General features: G+C 38.1%; 1 protein-coding gene across 4 annotated transcripts in view; it reads right to left on the reverse strand.

Annotated features, from left to right (window-relative positions):
- Scmh1 (Scm polycomb group protein homolog 1) overlaps positions 1 to 19442 on the reverse strand; it is a 112247-nt gene that overhangs the window by 69090 nt on the left and 23715 nt on the right. The window contains exons 2-6 of one of the 4 annotated variants that reach the window (XM_028784711.1): positions 16518 to 16646; positions 12193 to 12255; positions 11745 to 11768; positions 3329 to 3470; positions 2363 to 2433 (exon numbers count right to left, since the gene is read on the reverse strand). In XM_028784711.1, the coding sequence (XP_028640544.1) occupies positions 2363 to 2433; positions 3329 to 3404 (147 nt within the window). In that variant the 5' untranslated portion in view covers positions 3405 to 3470; positions 11745 to 11768; positions 12193 to 12255; positions 16518 to 16646. Of the gene's footprint in view, positions 1 to 2362; positions 2434 to 3328; positions 3471 to 9053; positions 9279 to 11744; positions 11769 to 12192; positions 12257 to 16517; positions 16647 to 19442 lie in introns of those variants that run through there. The other 3 variants (XM_028784713.1, XM_028784709.1, XM_028784721.1) reach the window with 3 other exon arrangements.

Here is a 19442-nt window from a genome sequence, read left to right on the forward strand (position 1 = left end):
GGGAATCTGAAGCCAGATTCTCATGTTTGAGCAACAAGCATTTTATTGACTAAGCCATTATCTCAGTGCCTCCTTTTATGATTTTTAATTTTTTATGGAACATATTTTGGTCAGATATTTTCTATATGTAGGGTGGATATTTGTAAGTTCACCTCACCCCTTTGGCTCCTAGTTTTGTTTTGTTTTGTTTTTTCGAGACAGAGTTTCTCTGTATAGCCCTGGCTGTCCTGGAACTCACTTTGTAGATCAGGCTGGCCTCGAACTCAGAAATCCGCCTGCCTCTGCCTCCAAGAGCTGGGACTAAAGGTGTGTGCCACCACTGCCCGGCTTTTGGCTGCTATTCTTAAGTGGAAGTTTCTCTCTTGTGTTAATATTATGTCTTGTTGGATTATTTTAAATCATTAACTAGAATGCTAATTTAATACTGAGGCTAAGTTTCTAGTTAAATTATTCAATTCTAAGGGCGATTTCCCCTTTAGTAGTATGTTTTCTGCCAAGGGTAACACACTGTGTATTTTTGCTAACAGTGTATAAGAATCCTTTTTGCTCCATTATCTTTACCCAATTCAATGTCTTCTTTTAAATCACAGCCATTTAAAAAATGTATGGAGATATCTTAGCCTCATATACTCTTTTCTCCTCCCCTTCTCTTTGGGAACTCCAATTACACATCTACATGGCAAGCGGAAGCCACGGCTTGCTGTTCTCTTTTCATTTATATCTGAACTGCTTCCTCTCTATGGTTCATTTTGGATAATTTCTGTTTCTGTCTCAGAGCTTAATATTTTCATCTAACATTAATGTTAACCAGAGTGTTTTTAATTTTATACATAGTTGACAGTCTTGATATATTTCATTTCTCTACTTACAGTTTGAACCTATCAATTAATAGCTGAAGGTTTTTACATGCTATTGTGTGTTCTGTATGACCCTGAGTCATTTGGACCAATTAACTATTCTCTTTACTACTGATTGCACAGTTCTGCCTCTTTGCATGGCCAATAATCTCTAACTGGATGTTATTAGGAACTGTAGATTTTAACACTAAGTACTAGATATTTTATTTTTCTATAGATTTCTTGTGATTTGTTTCTAAATAAAGTTTCCTAAGGGCAGTTTGAGCTCTTCGAGTATTACTTTAATGATTTTTTAATGAAAAAATGGAACACTACTTGAGTGACTGTTCCATATTATCAAAAGGATTTTCTGAGTATCCTCCCAATACCTAATTAATGAAAGGGCTCTCCAGGAACTATGCTTAGTCAGTCTTGTGTGAGACTATCAGGCTGACTTCTACTATTTTCAGATGATTCTCCACTAGCTGTAAGTAGGTTCCTTATAATATAACAGCAGTACTTTCCTGAATAGTGAAAGGCGATCCTCACTAGACCTGTTGGGCTTTGTTATGGTAAACACTCATCTTCTCTGACATACTTCCCTGTAGATTGTAGCTACTTTAATGTGTCTGGACTCTCTTGTTCTATATGCTTGAATTAGGGAGTCTGGTGGCTCAGCCCAAGATTCTCCTTCCTTGGAAGATCATCTGGATCCAGGCAGTGAGAAGGCAAATCACACAGGCTTGGCTCATTTGTTTCCCATTTCTCAGGTCACTGTTCAGTTGCCTGATCTTTGGTGACCTGAAAGCTATTGCTTAGTGTATTTTGACTGAAGAATATTTTAGGTAAAAATGTGAATTTAGACTAAATCATTTCAAATAACCAGAAATGTGTACTTTTTCTTAGAAAACAGATAAAAGTAAAACACTGATGAGGACTAGTTGAGGACTAAAGGAGGGTCACATAGAGTCCTGTGACGCTGTGCTGTTTAGCACTAGTGCACTGCCTCACTCAGCACACTTACCACACACTGACACGGCCGCTCCTCCCACACACGTCTGCAACACTTAATCTTATGTGGGAAGCTCTAAATGACTCCAAAATTGTCCCTCAGTTAAGACTGGGTTCAGTGTTCTTAAAGAAAGGTAAGACTGTGGCAGAGGTGTTGAACACAGGAAAACACTGCTCCATGTTCAAGAACCATCTAAAATCCACAATTCTCTTTTCTATCTCTCTGAGTTGAATTAAAAGCTACAGAAAGAAAAAACAAAACAAAAAAAAAAAACCCTCAGTATAATCAGTAACAGAATAACCTTGGAGGACAGACGGTGTTACTTGGACTAAAGCCAGGGAAGCACCTGGTGCTAAATAAAACTCAATGACCAACTTTTACTTGAGTCCTTCTCATCAAATTTTATGTTGGGATCCTCAGGTCAGAAATCAAACAGCTCCTACCTCATGCTCTGATTACTCAAGCACCAGAAAACACTGTCTCCCACCTACTAACCATATTGAAAATCAATTACCTGCTTGAAGCAATGGACAGGTGCTGGGATTGAACATGTTTCTTTTAGGTATTTGTCCCAGGTAAAATGACCTGTAAAGAAAACAGAAATCTTTATCACAGTCAACTTCCTTCAAAAAACTGCTTTTAGGATGTATTTTACACTAAACAGCGAGTAAGCCATTAGTAGACTTTTAAATTTAAACTTTTTTTCCTTATTTGATCTTAATCAAAGGTGATCTTAGAGGGAAGAATCCAAGTGCCCTAGGTGAGTCTTTTTAAACCAACATTTTAAAATCAGTCTTAAGATGACTTTTGCTGTTTTTCATGTTAGTCCCTATACTGACTGAAAATTCTGAAGTAGGGTATATTAGTATACCCTCTATAGGGTAGCAAAGAAGTACCAAGAAGCCCATAGAAAGCAGAAAAGACAGAAGGTGGTAGGAGAATTGTTCGTTTTGAACAATCTGACTCCTAGAGAGGCCCTGAAATGCTGTCAGGTAGCATGATTTAGCACCCAATATGGTTCAAGCCCACACCACAGCTTAGGAAGTATAAAGCTAAGACTATCTAGAGACACAGGCAAGAAGATCTCAGGGGAGGGAAAGCAACATGAGTGAGATAAACACAGTCCAGTCCTCAGCTGTTACGTTGCCACCCCAGGCACTAAATGCTGTACTGTGGTACGGAATGAAGAGGATGTGGTAATCTAGCCCAAAGCAGGGCTTGGGAAGCAGTCCTGATGGCAATAGGGAAAGAGAGACTGGATGTCTACAGAATCTTTTAGTCTCTTGATATTGCCTTAAGTATCTCAAAGTGTAAAGAACAGTGAAGTAGAGAAGCAATCTTTGAGGTTGACAGTATCCTGGGGCTGGGACAACATAGAAAGGGATAGGCTATTATATACAAATATCACTGAATGACAAAAAGATTACCAAGTTCTTTATTTCAAAGTTAAAGCAATTTACAGTTTGCCCCTAATACCCACCTAGAGGTGACCCCATGATGGAGCAGGGAAGGTCCCAGAGACTCTCACAAGCTAAAACACTGTAGCAAACCAGCATTTCTTGAAGTTTCCTCTGTAGTGGAGCAGCACAGGCCCCTTTGGGCCATGCAAAAAGCACTAGATGCTGGGAATAAAAATGAGTCACTGAATAATGATATCTAAATCACTACAAAGACGACGCCAAGACTTCACACTCTATCGACTTTATACTTGTTGTTCTGTCCCTTTCCCACCATCCTAAGCAAGTAAGTCTGGCCAGAAATCCTAGTCAGTTCTGAAATATGTCACAAGCCAGCCAATGATTAAACGACATGACTAGACAGCCCATACAGTAAATGAGAGGGTAATTTCCTAGAATGAAGATTTAAAGAGGTTACAAAAATTTAATTTTGATAGCATTATAACTATTAGCTGAGAAGGTCTTAAGTTGAAGACTGAATAATGTTATCATTACTTGCTATTGGAAAAAGAAAACATTGCAAATTATTACTACATCTTTACAAATGAAAGATGTAAGTCAAATTTTCAATCTTGGATTTCACAGGATTGAGACCTGTAAGCTCTCTCTCTACCATCTAGAGTAGCAAGCCCAGCTCAACTTTTCTGTGCCAACAGAAATGAACTCTGTATCCAGTAAGATAACACTAGCTACATTTAATTTCTGAACATTTTAAATGTGGCTAGTATAAGGAACTAAATTTTAAATTTTATTTAACTTAAAATAATTTTAAAATGTACATATGGCTCATAACTAATGTGTTAGGAAGCACAGGTTAAAAGGTATGGCAAATTCTGGGCAATTTATTTATTTATTTATTTTTAGCTTGAGTTCTGATCAAAAGTACCCAAGAGACTCTGGTTTTAAGAATTATGATGGCAGGCTGGGCGGTGGTGGCGCACGCCTTTAATCCCAGCACTTGGGAGGCAGAGGCAGGCAGATTTCTGAGTTCGAGGCCAGCCTGGTCTACAGAGTGAGTTCCAGGACAGCCCGGGCTACACAGAGAAACCCTGTCTCAAAAAACCAAAAAAAAAAAAAAAAAAAAAAGAATTATGATGGCATTAGTTACAGTTGCCTATCACACATATCAACCATGCTAATCCATTCCTGTGCTATAAGGTAAAAAGGCCAGAAACCCAAGGCATATACCATGTAGGAAATCTCCTATTAGTGATCAAAGAGGAATTTGTTAAAAACAGCTCACCCACCATGATGGCTGATTGATTTGAACCATAATTTTTTCTTCTATTTGATTGCCTTGGGTTGTCAACAGGTGGGGGGGGGGGGGAAGGAAATGAGAAAAACCTAACCAGATTATTTAAACACATCCTTTCATGTCTATCATAGTCAGTCAGTTCATATGACTTCTGAACCTGCAAGCATTAAAATAATCACAAAAGAAATGACAGTAAACAAGGAATATATCAAGAATTAGTTTTAAAAAATAAATAAATAAAACTATTATACTACAGAAGCCAGCTATTCCATGTCACAGCTCTCATACTCAGCCACTGTGGTGTGACAGAGCAGCAGACAGTTGGGAGTCACAGTGAAAGCTTGCATCTAGGAAGTCCTGATAAAAGCAGCTGGCAACTCAGTATGGGCCTCAAACAGCAGTTTCACAGCATAGAGTCTAACTTGTTGATTCCAAAACCATGTACCTAAGAGCTCTCATTTCTTCAAACTTCAGGGAACCACCTTAAGAGTTTTCGCTCAGTAGTTTCAAGGACTCTGGTACTTGAAGCTGTGTTTATGGACTACTGGTATTTTTACATATATTGGAAGTCAAAAACTTTTGCTTTTATATCAAATGTCTTAGGCAAATTTAACCTTCCAAGCCTCAGTTTACTCATCTGAAAGATGGAGATGGTTGCATATATAATGCATACAATTGTATATAAATTCTTCATTTGATAAATACATAAAATAAAAAAATACATAAAAAGATAAATACATAATATCCTTTCAAGTATAAAGAACTGTGTTAAATGTTTTGACACTTTCAGTTACTAGATAAGCAGAATATTAAACTTACTTGCACGAGTAATATTCTAATTAAGAAAAATTTAACAAGGTAGAACAGAACACTATGAGAATGTAATATAGGAAAATTTCAATATTTTATTTTTCTTCTTTTAATTATGTGTGTTACGTCAGTGTTTGAGTGTGCATACATGTGTGAGGGTGTCCACAAAGTCCAAAAAAGGGCCTCAGATCTCCTTAGAGTTAGTTACAGGTGAGCCACCTGACCTGGGTGCTGGGAATCAAACTGAGGTTCTCTCCAGGAGCAGCAAGTGCTCTTAAGTGTTAAGCCATCTCTCCAATCCCAGTAAAGGGAAATTTAGTTCATACTTGGGTTCTGCAATTACTTGACTAATATTACTAACAGACATATAATATTTTATAATTTAAGCACATTTAAAACGAGTGTTTAAAACATTCAAATATGCCGGGGGGTGGTGGCGCACGCCTTTAATCCCAGCACTTGGGAGGCAGAGGCAGGCAGATTTCTGAGTTCGAGGCCAGCCTGGTCTACAGAGTGAGGTCCAGGATAGCCAGGGCTACACAGAGAAACCCTGTGTCGAAAAACCAAAAAAAAAAAAAAATTCAAATATGACAATTTGAGTTTTCAATTATTTATTCAACACCTGTTTACTGAGCATCTTTCACAGAAGTAGGCACTGTAACAGGAATCCCTACCTTATGGAATTTACCTTGCATTCTGGTGTATAAGACACACATAGCACACAAATAAAAAATGTGATAAACATTTGAATAAAGTGGTGTGAAAGATGATATAAAAAACAAAGAAGCAGCTTATTGATTTACGTATCAGCTACTCTAACTGGCTACTATTCTAGTTATGTTCCATTTAAGAACTCTACTTCATTCTACTTAGATGTGGAAAGAAAAGTCCTTAAGAGCAATCATAATGATCAATGTCTTTAGATTAGAAATTCTACTCCAAGGTCACTGTCAAAACAGTGTTTCATTGTAACGTAGTATGTCCTAACAATTTGTGATGGTCATTTACATACCGCCTGATGTTGTAGTGCGTATCTTTGTATACCCATCTGTACTGTTAAAATGATCTTTGGAATGGTTAATCTTAATTGTTAACTTGGTTGCACTGAGAGACACCTAGGAGCTTATTAAGGCATCTTCCTGGGCCTCTGAGGAGGTGTTCCCACAGATGAATACATCATGAGGGCTCTGACCTAATCAATGACTTAATCTATCGATAGATTCAGACTGTCAGCAGATTCCTGGAAAGTGGTCAAACGGTAGAAGAGTCTAATTAAGAGGCTGGTTGCTTGGTGTGTGCCTTTGAAGGGTTTATCTAGTATCTGGCCCCTTTCTGTTACCCCTCTTTACCTTGTCTACAATGAGACAGTTTCCTTCCTTCCTTTGTGATACATCTGCTTTCCCATAGACCTAAAAGCAACAGGGCCAGCTGACCATGACCAAAACCTCTGAAACAACAACCCAAAATAAATCTCTCCTCCCTTAAATTCTCTTGGGAATTTAATATCCCCAAGAAATATCCTCTACAAAGAGTATTCCAATTTCTACTACTATCACAAGTACGTGACTAAAGAGAGGGTAGATTGTGTACACATTGTATACATGTATAAAATTCTCAAAGAATAGATAAATGAAATAAAGTATATAAGTATGTATTTCATGCCTTTGCTAAAATTATGTTTTGACAATTTCTAGCTTTTGATTTTTTTTTTTTTGACAGGGTTTCATACAGCTCAGTCTGGCCTGGAACTTGGTACTTGTCCTAGGCTGACCTCAAACTAGCAGTGCTACTGCCTTAGCTTCTTATGTGCTAGGAAACTTGATAAATCTTAACAGAAAAAACCAAAAACAACAAAACAAGACAAAATAAAATGCTAATATACTTCTGGACAGTTCTTTGATTACTAATAAGGTTGAAGACCTTTGGCGGCTTAGTAACTAGTATGTATGTATGTATGTATGTATGTATGTATGTATTGCTATCTTTCTGCTAACAAGCTTCCATTTCTTACAAATTCTAAGGTCTTTGCTAACATTAGCCCTTCATCTATATCATGAAAATGTCTGTCTCATTTGGTAGGCTTTGCCCTTATGTTTCTCCACCATTTCTTTTATGGTTCTTGGTTTTCATACCACATTTTCCTCATTTTGATATTATAAAAAATATTAACTCATTTTTTCTTCAAGAATGACCCCAGTTTTGCTTTTTTAAATATGTAAGCATTTGTAATTTAGTTTATAAAATAAATGAGGCAGGCATCTAGCTTTCCTTGTTTACTTTTTTCCCTAATAAATGTGCTCCAATATATCTATTGAATATACCATCTTTTCTCCATGGATTTGAAATCACCTTGCTTATGTATTAATTTTTTATACATCCTTAGATATATTTCTGGATACTATTCTATTCTTTTCATTAATCTGTCTATCCCAGCATCAGGAACATTGCTTCAAGTAATTTCATAATCAATTTAAATAATTTGCTTGAATGGATTCTTTTAATATCTCATATCTTGCATACTATGTGTTCTTGGCATCTTTCAGATGATTAATAAATGGTAGCATATATAGCTCTAATAAAATTCAGTTGTTCTAAAATGTCTAATGTCAAATAGTACTTATAAAACATCATCCAGAACCCTTTAAAATTATTAGATTGATATTATTATGGATCTGATAAAAATAAAACATCAAACCAAAAAATAACTTCTGAAAATAAATAACTTGATTGTATTATTAGTGTTTCTTAAATATACCACACAGAAACCTCTTAGCTAAAAGCAAAGTGCTCATCAAATACCCTGGCTAAAAAGGGAAGTTTCAAGTGGCAGCTCAGCTCCCAGAATCAATGCACTAAGAGTTCATTAATACACATTCCAACCATCTGGTTTAGGGTTTTAAAAAATTCATGCACAGAGAAGTCTGAGTGATTTAGTGTGTACAGTCTTTCACCAAATGCCTCGACTATGGCAGAAGGTTGAGTAAAACAAGGACCGAACATTCAAACAAGACCCCAAACAATAACAATAACAACAACAAAAACCTCACAAAGGAAACCAAGCCAAATAAACCAGACCAAACCAAACCAAACCAAAAAAGTTTCAGCTGTGACACTGAAAAACATTTTCATGTAGTTTCTTCACTGAGGAAAAAAAAAAGAAAGAAAAAGAAAGGTCACTTGAGGCATTGTTATGTAATAGAAATGAAGCATCTAGAGCAGCATCACTGTTCTTTTCAGACAATGAAGACAAGAGGCTTTGCTATGCTTTCTGTAGAGTTCAAGCAGGGAATCTGGGGTGGAAAGGGTCTGAGTTCAAGAGGCTTCACAGGCTCAGAATCATGAAACTTATGCTAGATGGAAGCTTAAGAGTTTCCTCAAACAAACTTTTGAATACTTTGCTTGGCCTCCTACCTTACACCTCATATCTAACCACCACTATACATGAAAGGCACTCAACAAAACCACTATTTTATCTCCAAAGCCTTCTGATTTTCCTTATCTCCTTTAGCTCCTACTCATCCCATCATATCACTGGGATGAGCTATTTAAAGTCTTTATAGATGGGGACTGTTTATTCAATCCTCATTGTTAAACACAGTGCCTTAAAGTTTAGTGCAACAGAAAAAACAATCCATTAACATTAGTCACGAGTAAGAAAGAAGTTCTCAGAGTCATTTCCTCACCCATTCTTCCAAGACTTATTTACAGTATTGTGCTGGGCACTGTAGATATAACCATGATCAAAATATTGCCCTCATTCTTGTGAGCTTCAGTCTAGAGAGGGACAGAAACTAAGTGATCCATGGCAGAAAGGTGTGGTGAGGGCTGCACTTGGAGAGGTGGAGGGTGCTGTAGGAGCACGCAGAAGGTTTGTGGAAGGCTTCCCAGAGGCAATAACATCCGGGCTCCTAAGTATAAAAGGATAAGATAAGCAGGAGTCAAAGCAAAAGCAAACTGTTCCAGAGAAAAGTTTCAAAAAGAGGTTATAGACAGAAAAGGTATGGGTATTAAAGGACTCTTTTATACCACATGGTTAATATAGTCAGTGCAATAGGACCTAAAAGCAAATTTCTGGGTATGTCTGTAAAGGTTTATCTAGATTAGGTTAATTGAGGTGGCAAGACACACACTAACTATAAACAACACCATTCAATGGGTTGCAGAATGCATAATATGGAGAAATTTAGCTGAGTAGAGGCATTCATCTGCCTCTGCTCCTGTTTGTGGATATGGTGGCTGTCTGAAGCCCCTGACACCACCACTGCCCTGCTCTGTACATACACACACTGTTCATGAGTATGAACTCAGATTAAATAAACCCTTCTTTCTTCCTAACTTGCTTTTGTCAAGTATTCTACTATAACATCAAGACAAGGAACTAATGCATCATGTTAAGGAGAAACAGAATACTCATGTGTCAGTGGGCAGTCACTCTAGCTGCACTGTTACCTTGGTGTGAGGTAACAGTAGCTGCATTATGAAAGTAGCAGAGCAGCAGAGAGAAAGCATACCTGGAACTGCCCTCTAATAACCAGAAAGCTGACTCTCTTCTGTATGGCCCAAAGTTAGAACATGGTTAACAGAAATTATGAAGAAACATATTTGGCTCAACAGATACCTGTCTAATATGAAGCAATTTACCTAAAGAGGCAATTAAATTCCTAACAATTTGAGGTACTTGAGATATTCAATAAGCAATCTGAAGTGTCAAGTTTTGAAATGCTACATCAAAGCAAATAATTATTACTCTTATTATCAGATCCAGGGTTTTGAACATGCCAGACAAACACACTATCAGTGAGTTATACCCCAGCCCTCCAAAGCAGATTATTTTAAGGTCTTTTTCAGAATGAAGGCTTTGGAAGTCTTTGACTCTCAATTCTCACAGGAAAAATAGATCAGGAAGCCTTAATGTATATCAGGGAATACACATGAGTCATCAATTACTCTCATAAGGAAAACTGTACTTTCAAATTATAACTCCCTTGCCAACTGATATCCTTCATGTAAAATGAGTAACAAAACTTCCTGTAAACATACTGGTTACAACATGCCCAAGGCAGTGAGGTGAGCTACAACTGTTACCATGATTCAGATTAGCAACAGCTCAGCATCTCTGTTTCATGTTCATTTTAAAGATGAGTAATCATGTCAGAAAGATTAATTTGCTTGGAGTAGAGAACAGGAATTGAACCAAGTCTGTCTGACTCCATGCTCATGGTTTTCCCACTTACACATTAGTGCTATAAAAGCTGGAGGAAAACCCTAAAGAATGAAGTAATTAATATCTATTATCTGTTTACCAAATCCCAGGTACTTTGCCCTCCATCATTTCACTTCATTCATTTGTTCAGCTCACATTCATAATGCTTCATTTCAAAGAATGTCAGATTGTACTTAATGTGTGAGCTCAGCTGCTGAGAAGAATGAAAACATCATAATTCTCCAGTGCAAAGGAGTAGGCAAGGTTTATGATGTTTCACATTCATTAGGTCATGTGATCTTCCAGTCCTGTGACATGGACAAGATTGGTTATTATTCCTATTTAATTAATTTGAGACTAAGGACCAGAGTCACAAAGTGACTACATGGCAGAGCCAGCTCTCAACAACCTAGGAATTCGGTTGGACTCCTCCTCTACTCTTCTGCTTTGCTTTTTTCTATATCAGGATTGACAGGAATATCTTATAGGAAGAAAAGACAAGAAGAAGAGAGTGGATAGTAACTATAGTACTGCTGAACACATGGAATTACAGTAACAAAATGTATCAAAATACTTGAACAAATATCATGTGCTACACAGGACATCACAAGACCCTAAGAACCGACTGGTGTTTAGGTAGAGACCTTAAAAGCTGACTGAGAACCATAAGCATAGTTCTATTCCTCAAATCTTAGTCCTATAATATACTATGCAAAATAAAAACTAAATGCAGTATTAATCTGACTTGTTACTTAAACAGATGTATTTGTGTTTTTCTGTAGTTTATAAATGAAAGATATCATTATGTTTCTATTAATAATTTCCTTTAGAAAAATCACACTAAATGTATAATGAACAATGGATGTTTGCTTTAGCATGGACTTGGTAGATCAAGGAGTTACTTCCAGTTTGGTTTGGTTTCCTATCTTACCCGTACTCTATATAATTAACCATACTCTTTTCCTTTTTGTTATTTTGGTCTGTAGTCTCCTGATAAGTAGGACTTGGTATGACACCTAAGTTAATTTACATGCCAATTAGGCAAACAGTGATTTCTGGATTATGAAACAAAGATACATGGAGCTCTTTTCCTAGTGGATTAAAACCACTTACAATCAAATCCCTGGCCCAGTAAGTCCCCTTATTTAACAGAAAAAGAAAAACATCTTACCTAGCTCCAGGATGCAAACAGGTTCTATTAAAGAAAACAAATGTTAAATCATAGGTCATTAGGTAACAGACTGTAACAGAATGATAGAAAGGTACAAAAAAGAGGCTTAAAAGTTTATCTAGTACAATTATTTCATTTTTAAAGAGCTTATTAATAACCACAGAAGCATAACATTTGATTTTGCTTTCCTTTTAAGCCTAAATGAATAAAATGAAAATGCAGAGGCCAAACAATTGTGCCTAGAGCAATAACACTAATTTGGGATTATTTATACTCAGAATCTAGGTTTCCAGATCAAAAGAAAATAGATTTCTTTTGACAGACACCTCTGACATGATAATATACGCTTTTGATTTAAAGAGTTAGTTGTAAATGTAGACTTCTAAGAACAACTTTTACGGTGAGAGATATTGAATACAATTTTTCATGCTAACTAGTATTTTCTTACCTTGATACTGAGATGCAGACTCTGACAAGTGACCATACTTATGTTTTTTCACATCATTCCAGTCTATTGTTACAGAAAAGAGAAGGATATGCCATGAGGAAAGAAAATACAAGATTCAGTACTTGTGGCATTAGTGGCGTTAGTAGTTCCTAGTAAAGAAATGCACCTCAGAGATTTCATTCTAATGAAATAATACAAATAGAGAAAAAGGTTTTGTTTGAAAAGGTTCAGCTTTTCTATATAATAAAAGAAAAAGCCCAGTGTTACAGGATTCAGTGTCTTCCCTGGCTTCAGGCCTGCTTTAGTTGGCTCTTTCCCTGGTACACTCCCATCTCCTCCATTTGGCATGGGAGTATTTATTCTGTACATTGGAAGTATGGAAGCTGTTTATAGGTGTTCACAGTTGAGACTGCATGAGTCTTAGAAAAGACTGCATTTACACCTTAGATCTGCTCAAGATTAGAGGATTTTTTTTAAGTTGGACTAAATGCATTCTGCCTTATCAGATTTCCATAAACCTATGGGACAGGCTTAAAGTAATATATTTGGATGTTAAGTTGGTGAGAGATAGCCTTTTGATGGTTATTATTGTCAATTTGACTAGATCTAAAATTTATAGGAGTATCTTTTTAGTTTCTAGATTAGGTTAGAGTGAAAAGACTATCATCACTAACAAATGTGGGTGGTACCATTCCTTGGGCTGTTTTCCTATGATTATTTGGAAGTTCCAATTAAGAACTTCCAGGTAAGATGGCAGATTAGAAGCTGCATCTGCAAGAGTGAATGGATAGAAGATATAGTTGACAGAAGAATAACTAGGGTTGCTGTGCTCCAGCTTTAAGATGGTCCTGCTAACTCCCTCACTCACTGACAGAGTGTGTTTTCTGTACATACTAGCAAATATCTACAAATGAACCTTGACTGTTCCTGCAGCAAGTAGGCTGCCAAAGCCACCCCGCTGGTCAGCATGACTATCTGCCAGGAAACGGCTACAGGAGCAGCCCAGGAGTTCTAGAGAGAGGATCCAGACTGTGAACCAAAATCTGAGACAGACAGAGGAAAGCCCCATCACTGTTTTCAAAAAAACAAGCTACACAGGATCTTATCCAGTATGCTGTGGGACCTGACATAGTACTCTGTCAACATACAAAAATACTCAGATGGGCTAGCTTTTCATATCCCGACTCACAGAAAGTCCTACCTTTGGCAAGTCTATCCTCAATTCATTATCTAATGACCAAAGACTGTTAACTTGCTTGGGAAGAAGACAGGGCACATTCTAGATAAAGGAAGGCTTAGGCATTTGTATATTAATCTCAATTCAGATTAAACTAACTTCTACTATACCCATGTACTAGGCTAGTGCAAACTGTCTCATGTATCTCCTATCAGGTATTATCAGCATCTTTTAAAAGGTTAGAATTAGGATGCAGTAAAGATTGGTTTCAGCAAGAGCAAGGAAAGATAACATTCTACAAAAAAGTTATCCACATGTAAATGGAAATAATAGTAAGTGGACACCTCCCTTCTTGGTCAGTAGACTTCTAAACTCCTTAGAACAACAAATACAGATTTTTGCCACTGTTCTTGGATGCCCATCAGAATTTGATGGGAAAATCCTGTAAATGTAACCACACAGTTACAGAACACAGAGGACTCAAGCTGGAACTGAGCTGGAGTCTTCCTTCCTGCTGGCTAGCTCTCAGTGTGGCAGAAGGTGCCTGCAGGCTGCTGAGGGAAACAAGTCTTACCCAGCTGTGAGTCCCCCAAGGTACAGTAGTGACCTACCAAGATAGTCATGCAGTGGCTTTCTGACTTGAGGCACATCCACAGAAGGCAACCCGTGCACGGTGCTGTAAACCTACCAAAGAGTCCATGACTGGGGAGAGTCACAATCCCTAAAGGAAAACTTTCAAGTCTTCTTTGCTAAACGGACAAGTTGTCAAATCGCCTTCTAACTACTAGTGTTAACACGCACAGATTGGTATTGTTCTCAACTTTTGTCAGAGAAGCTTCTAACTGGTGCTGGAAGCAGCTAATGCAGAGATTCAAAAATGGTCAACGTGCCAAGAATAAGCAACTGTGTTCTATACTCTAAATAGGATATTTACATCACTCCCTCCAAGACTCAGGGAACATCATGGAAGAGGGGGCAGAAAGAATGTAAGAGCCAGTGAATGAGGAGGTATGCTGTGAAAAAAGTCTTAAGAACACAACATGGCCAGTGTACTGAACAACCCTAGCAGCTGTGGCTATCTGAACAAAACCAAGACTGGGCCAGCCAACATTTCATCATGGATGGAGAACAGGTTCATGAGGCCTCCCCCTTTACCTAAGGGCCCATTGGCAGTTGATAGCTGCTAGTGAGAGAAGTGTCATTTTCTTCCGTGGAAGTTGCCCAGACTACAGTAAATAACCCCCCACTTATGCTCATGCAAGGACAGAAGACATGAAAGTAGAAGGAGGAGAGGGAATATGCAAGGGAAACGGGGAGGGTAAAAAGACTAAAATTAATTCTATACATAGATGAAGTTGTCAAAGAATAAGAAGAATAAAAAGAACATCTGTAAACGTGCTTATGTAGGTCTATTCATTCAACAGGTAGTTATCATCTGCTAATTAGCAGTCACTACTCTAAATATTAAGAGCACTGAATATTGCCCCAGCTTTTGGTGTGCTCACCAGGCATTTAAAAACATCTTTTTTATATATTAGAGGAATTCTTTCTTAAAGATTTGTTTTATTATTTATTCAGATGTATGTGTGTGTGTGTGCTCTGGTCCGTGGGTCAGGGTTTAGCAAGAGAGAGAGTGGGGATGGAAAGGCAAGAGACACGAAGAATGAAGACAAGACAGAGAGTCTGATCAAGTCTCCCTTATTGAAAGGAAATCTTGGGTATTTATACGCTTTACCACGTGCCTTGCCCTCGTGGACAAGCAGGGGAACACAGCTGAAGACACTATGTCACCTGCCTTACAGCGTGGATACCATGTGCGCCTTGCAGCTGGGGGCACTAAACAGCAAAACAAGATATGTGAAAAAAAAAACAAAATGTTTATCAGAATGTGCTCAGCTGTTGTGGGCAGTTAAAAAACAAATCTCTTGTTAGGGTACATGGCTTGAGATGGCTGCAAAGATGATAGCCACTTTCTGCTAGGAGTTGGCTCCCAACATGTGTGTGATTGCACATGCAGGGTTCAACAAATATGTGGGTACATATGTGTACATGTGTGTACATGTGTTTGGTGTCTATACACAAGCTTATGTGAATGCCTATGAAGGTCAAAGGAGGGCACTAAATGTGCCAGGGTAGTTTGGTAACCATGGTTGGGGAGGGCTCCCCTTCTCTGAAGAGAAGAGGAGAATGGGAAGAGGGAGAGTGTGAGGGTGGGACTGTGAGGAGAGGGGCACTCTGTGATTGGGATATAAAATGAATAAATTAACAACAACAAAAAAGAGGGCATCAGATCCCCTGAATCTAAAGTTACAGGTGGCTGAGAATCACATGTCATGCGTTTGGGATTCAAACTCCAGTTCTTTGGAGGAGCAGCAAGTGCTCTTAACTGCTTAGCCATTTCTCTAGATCCTTATTTGAGTTGTCTTAAAGAATATTCATTGCAAGGAGGTACATGTCAGAAACTTTTAGATAATGAAACTTGCCCTGTGATTAGTCATACCCTAAAATGAGCAAGTAGAAAAGTCAGATGAACCTTGTAGAAGACCAGAGTTTGGTTCCTAATGCCCATGTCAGGTGATTGTAACTCCTGTAACTCCAGCTTCAGGGGATCCAGTGCCCTCTTCTGACTTCTACAGGCACCTGCACTCATTTGCACAAACCTACATGCATGTAGATGCATACACCAAATTCAAAAATAAACTAAATGGAAAAGTGTGGTGGTTTGAATAGGTTTGGCCCCCACAGACTCATATGTTTGAATGCTTGGCCACAGGTAATAGCACTACTGGGAGGTGTGGCCTTGTTAGAAGTGTGTCACTGTGGGAGCTCAAGCTACTGCTAGACATACAATTTCCTTCTGCTGCTTGCAGATCAAGATGTAGAACTCTGGGCTCCTCCAGCACTATATCTGCCTACATCCTGCCATGCTTCCCATCATGATGACAATGAACTAAACCTCTAAACTGTGAGCCAGCCTCAACTAAATGTTTTCCTTTATAAGAGCTGCCTTGGTCATGGTGTCTCTTCACAGCAATAAAACTCTAAGACAAAAGGGATAAAAAATTTAATTAGTAACAAGAAATGTCTTAAACACAATCTTTGTTAGGTCTCCTTAATTCTACGTAAGATGGTATGAGTGAATACTTACCACTAGGCTGCATAGTCAATGGACTAAAACTAAGCAAAGAGTGATGAATCTTGGGACTTATTCCTGGATCCACCTATACTTTGCTCTGACCTCTGACAAGTTAGTTTCTCTGTGTATTAATCTCTCCATCTGTAAAGAAAGGGAGTGGGGAGAAAGAGGACAGTTAAAATCCCATGGTGAGACCTAAGTAGTAATACTGGGCTGCACTATCAAGAAAAATGTATTTCAATACCTGTGTTTTGCTATTAAGAGGATTTCAGAATTAAAAGGTACCTAATAACAAGTACAACAGGTACAATTGAACTCTTTACACTCATAGAAATAAATACAAATACTTTTATATTTGTTTCTCTGCAATTGGTGAAAAATAAAAATATCTTCCAACTAACCAAATAAAGCCAGAAAATCCAAAAGTCACAAAAACCTACTAATAAGGATTATGAATTAAACTCTACCATACATATTTTGAAACCTTAACCCCACAGTTTGAACATATTTGGAGATAGGTTTTTATAAGGTAGCATTTACTATAAAATGAAATCACAGTGATAGGGAGCAGCCCCTGTATTGGAAATTGCCAATATATAAGATATAAAGATTTTGATAGTTTTTAAAAAGTTTTTTGTTTGGTTTGGTTTTTTAACATTTATTTTATTTATTTATATTCCAAATGTTGTCACCCCTCCCTGTCTCCCCTCCAAGAGTTCTTCAGCCCATTCCCTCCCCCTTTGCCTGAGAATGTGTTCCCCCACCTACTCAACCTCACCTCATCAGCCCCACCCAAGCATCCCCCTTTTCTGGGTCATCAAGTCTCTACAGGATTAGGAATATCCTCTCCCACTGAGGCCACTCAAGGCAATTCTCTGCTACATATGTGGTGGGGTCCATGGACCAGCCCATGTGTGCTCTTTGATTGGTGACTTAGTCCCTGTGAGATCCTAGGGCTCCAGGTTAGTTGACATTGTTGTTCTTCCTATGGGGTTGCCATCCCCTTCAGCTCCATCAATCCTTCCCGTCCCTGACTTCATTCCAATGGTTGGCTGTAAGTATCTGCATCTGTCTCAATCAGCTGCTGGTAGAGCCTCTCAGACAACATCCATGCTAGGCTCCTGTCTGCTAGCATAGCATAGCATAGCATAGCATAGCATAGCATAGCATAGCATAGCATCAGTAATATAGTGTCAGGTTTTGGTGTCTCCCCATGGGATGGATCCCAAGTTGGGCCTATCACTGGATGGCCTTTCCTTCAATCTCTGTACCATTTTTTTCCCCTGTATTTCTTTTAGATAGGAACAATTCTAGGTCAAAAGTTTGAAGGTGGGTTGGTGACCCCATTTCTCCACCAGGGGCCCTGTCTATCTACTGGGGGTGGTTTCTTCAGGTTCTACCTCCCCACCATTGGTCATTTCAGCTAAGGTCACCCCCACTAAGTCCTGGGAGCCTCTCACATCTCAAGTCTCTGAGACTTTATAGAGGTTCTGTATGCCCCTATAAATTTTTAAAGGACAGAATTTTAAAAAAGAAAAGCCTTGACATGACATTGGGAGACAATGAACCTCCAAAGATGTAACTGAGTTCGTTTTCTGTTGGCAATCTCTTCCTTGGCATGCTGCCTCAGTCTCTGTGAGTTCATACATGCATCCATAATAGTGATTTAGAAGGCCTTGTTTCCTTGGTGTGCACCATCTCCTCTGGCTCTTGTGTTGTTTCATCCTTCTCTTCCAGTGTTTCCTGTGCCTTGAGATTCAGGATTTGAGGGGGACATCCCACAAAGGGCCGAATGAAAGGCCTCTCCATCTCTGCCTACTATCTGGCTGTGGGTCTATGTATTTGTTCTGATATGCTGCAGAGTAAGGTACTCTGGTGATGGCTGAGCTAGAGACTGATCATATTTGTCCTTTTGGGGTCTGAGTCACCTCACTAGGGATGATTTTTTTTCAAATTTTATCCATTTACCTACAAGTTTCGTGATCTTACTAGTTTTAAAGGAGGAGTAATGTTTCACAATATAAATGTAACACATTCTCTTTATCCCTTCTCCTGTTGATGGCCATAAAAATTGTTTCCAAATTCACAGTATTATGAATATAGTAACAATGAACATATTTAATCATGTTCTCTATAATAAAAGTTTCACTCTATAACCTCAAACTTGATATGTAGCCCAGGCTTGCCCTGAATTCACAATCCACTTTCTCTCAAGTCCTAGGATTATTTTCATGTTCCACTACACTTGCATGTATTTCTGTAAATTTTTAATAGAAAAATATGTGTGGCTGGAATATCAACAGGGATATGGAAACATTCTTTATAAATGGGATAAAACATCACTCTGACCACCCCAGAAGCCAGGAAAGCTTTGACAAATTCAGCATATAATACTATAAAAAATCAGCTGTAAACTGTAACATATATTACTATTAATTCTTAGCATTATATCACTATCACTAAAGTGTCCACCATATGCCAGATAGGATACTAAGCATTTCACTAATAGATACTGTCTTGTTGAGTATTCACCATGTGGCACAATATTATTATCTTCTTTTACTACTAAGAAAATGATACCAAAAGAGGTCAATTAACTTTCTTTCATTAGAAAAAAATCATTTTAACTAAAACAATATTCTTCTTTTTTAAAAAAAATTAATTTTAATTTTTTATTTTAAAAATCTCCTTATCATAAGAAGTGGTACTTAAACCCATTTATTTATTTAATGTTTATTTTCAATTATGTGGGAGGGAGTACATTCATATGAGTGCAAATGCCTGCAGTGACTAGAACCCATCATATTCTCTGGAGCTGGAATTACAGGCAGGTCTAAGCCACCCAACATGGGTTCTGGGAAGTAAACTTGGGCCCTCTTCAAGAATAAATAGTGTGTGCTCTTAACCACTGAGCCATCTCTCCAGCCCTGGTTTTTA

This window comes from Grammomys surdaster, unplaced genomic scaffold, assembly GCF_004785775.1.
Source record: "Grammomys surdaster isolate TR1022 unplaced genomic scaffold, NIH_TR_1.0 100, whole genome shotgun sequence".
In the NCBI taxonomy this organism is placed as follows: domain Eukaryota; kingdom Metazoa; phylum Chordata; class Mammalia; order Rodentia; family Muridae; genus Grammomys; species Grammomys surdaster.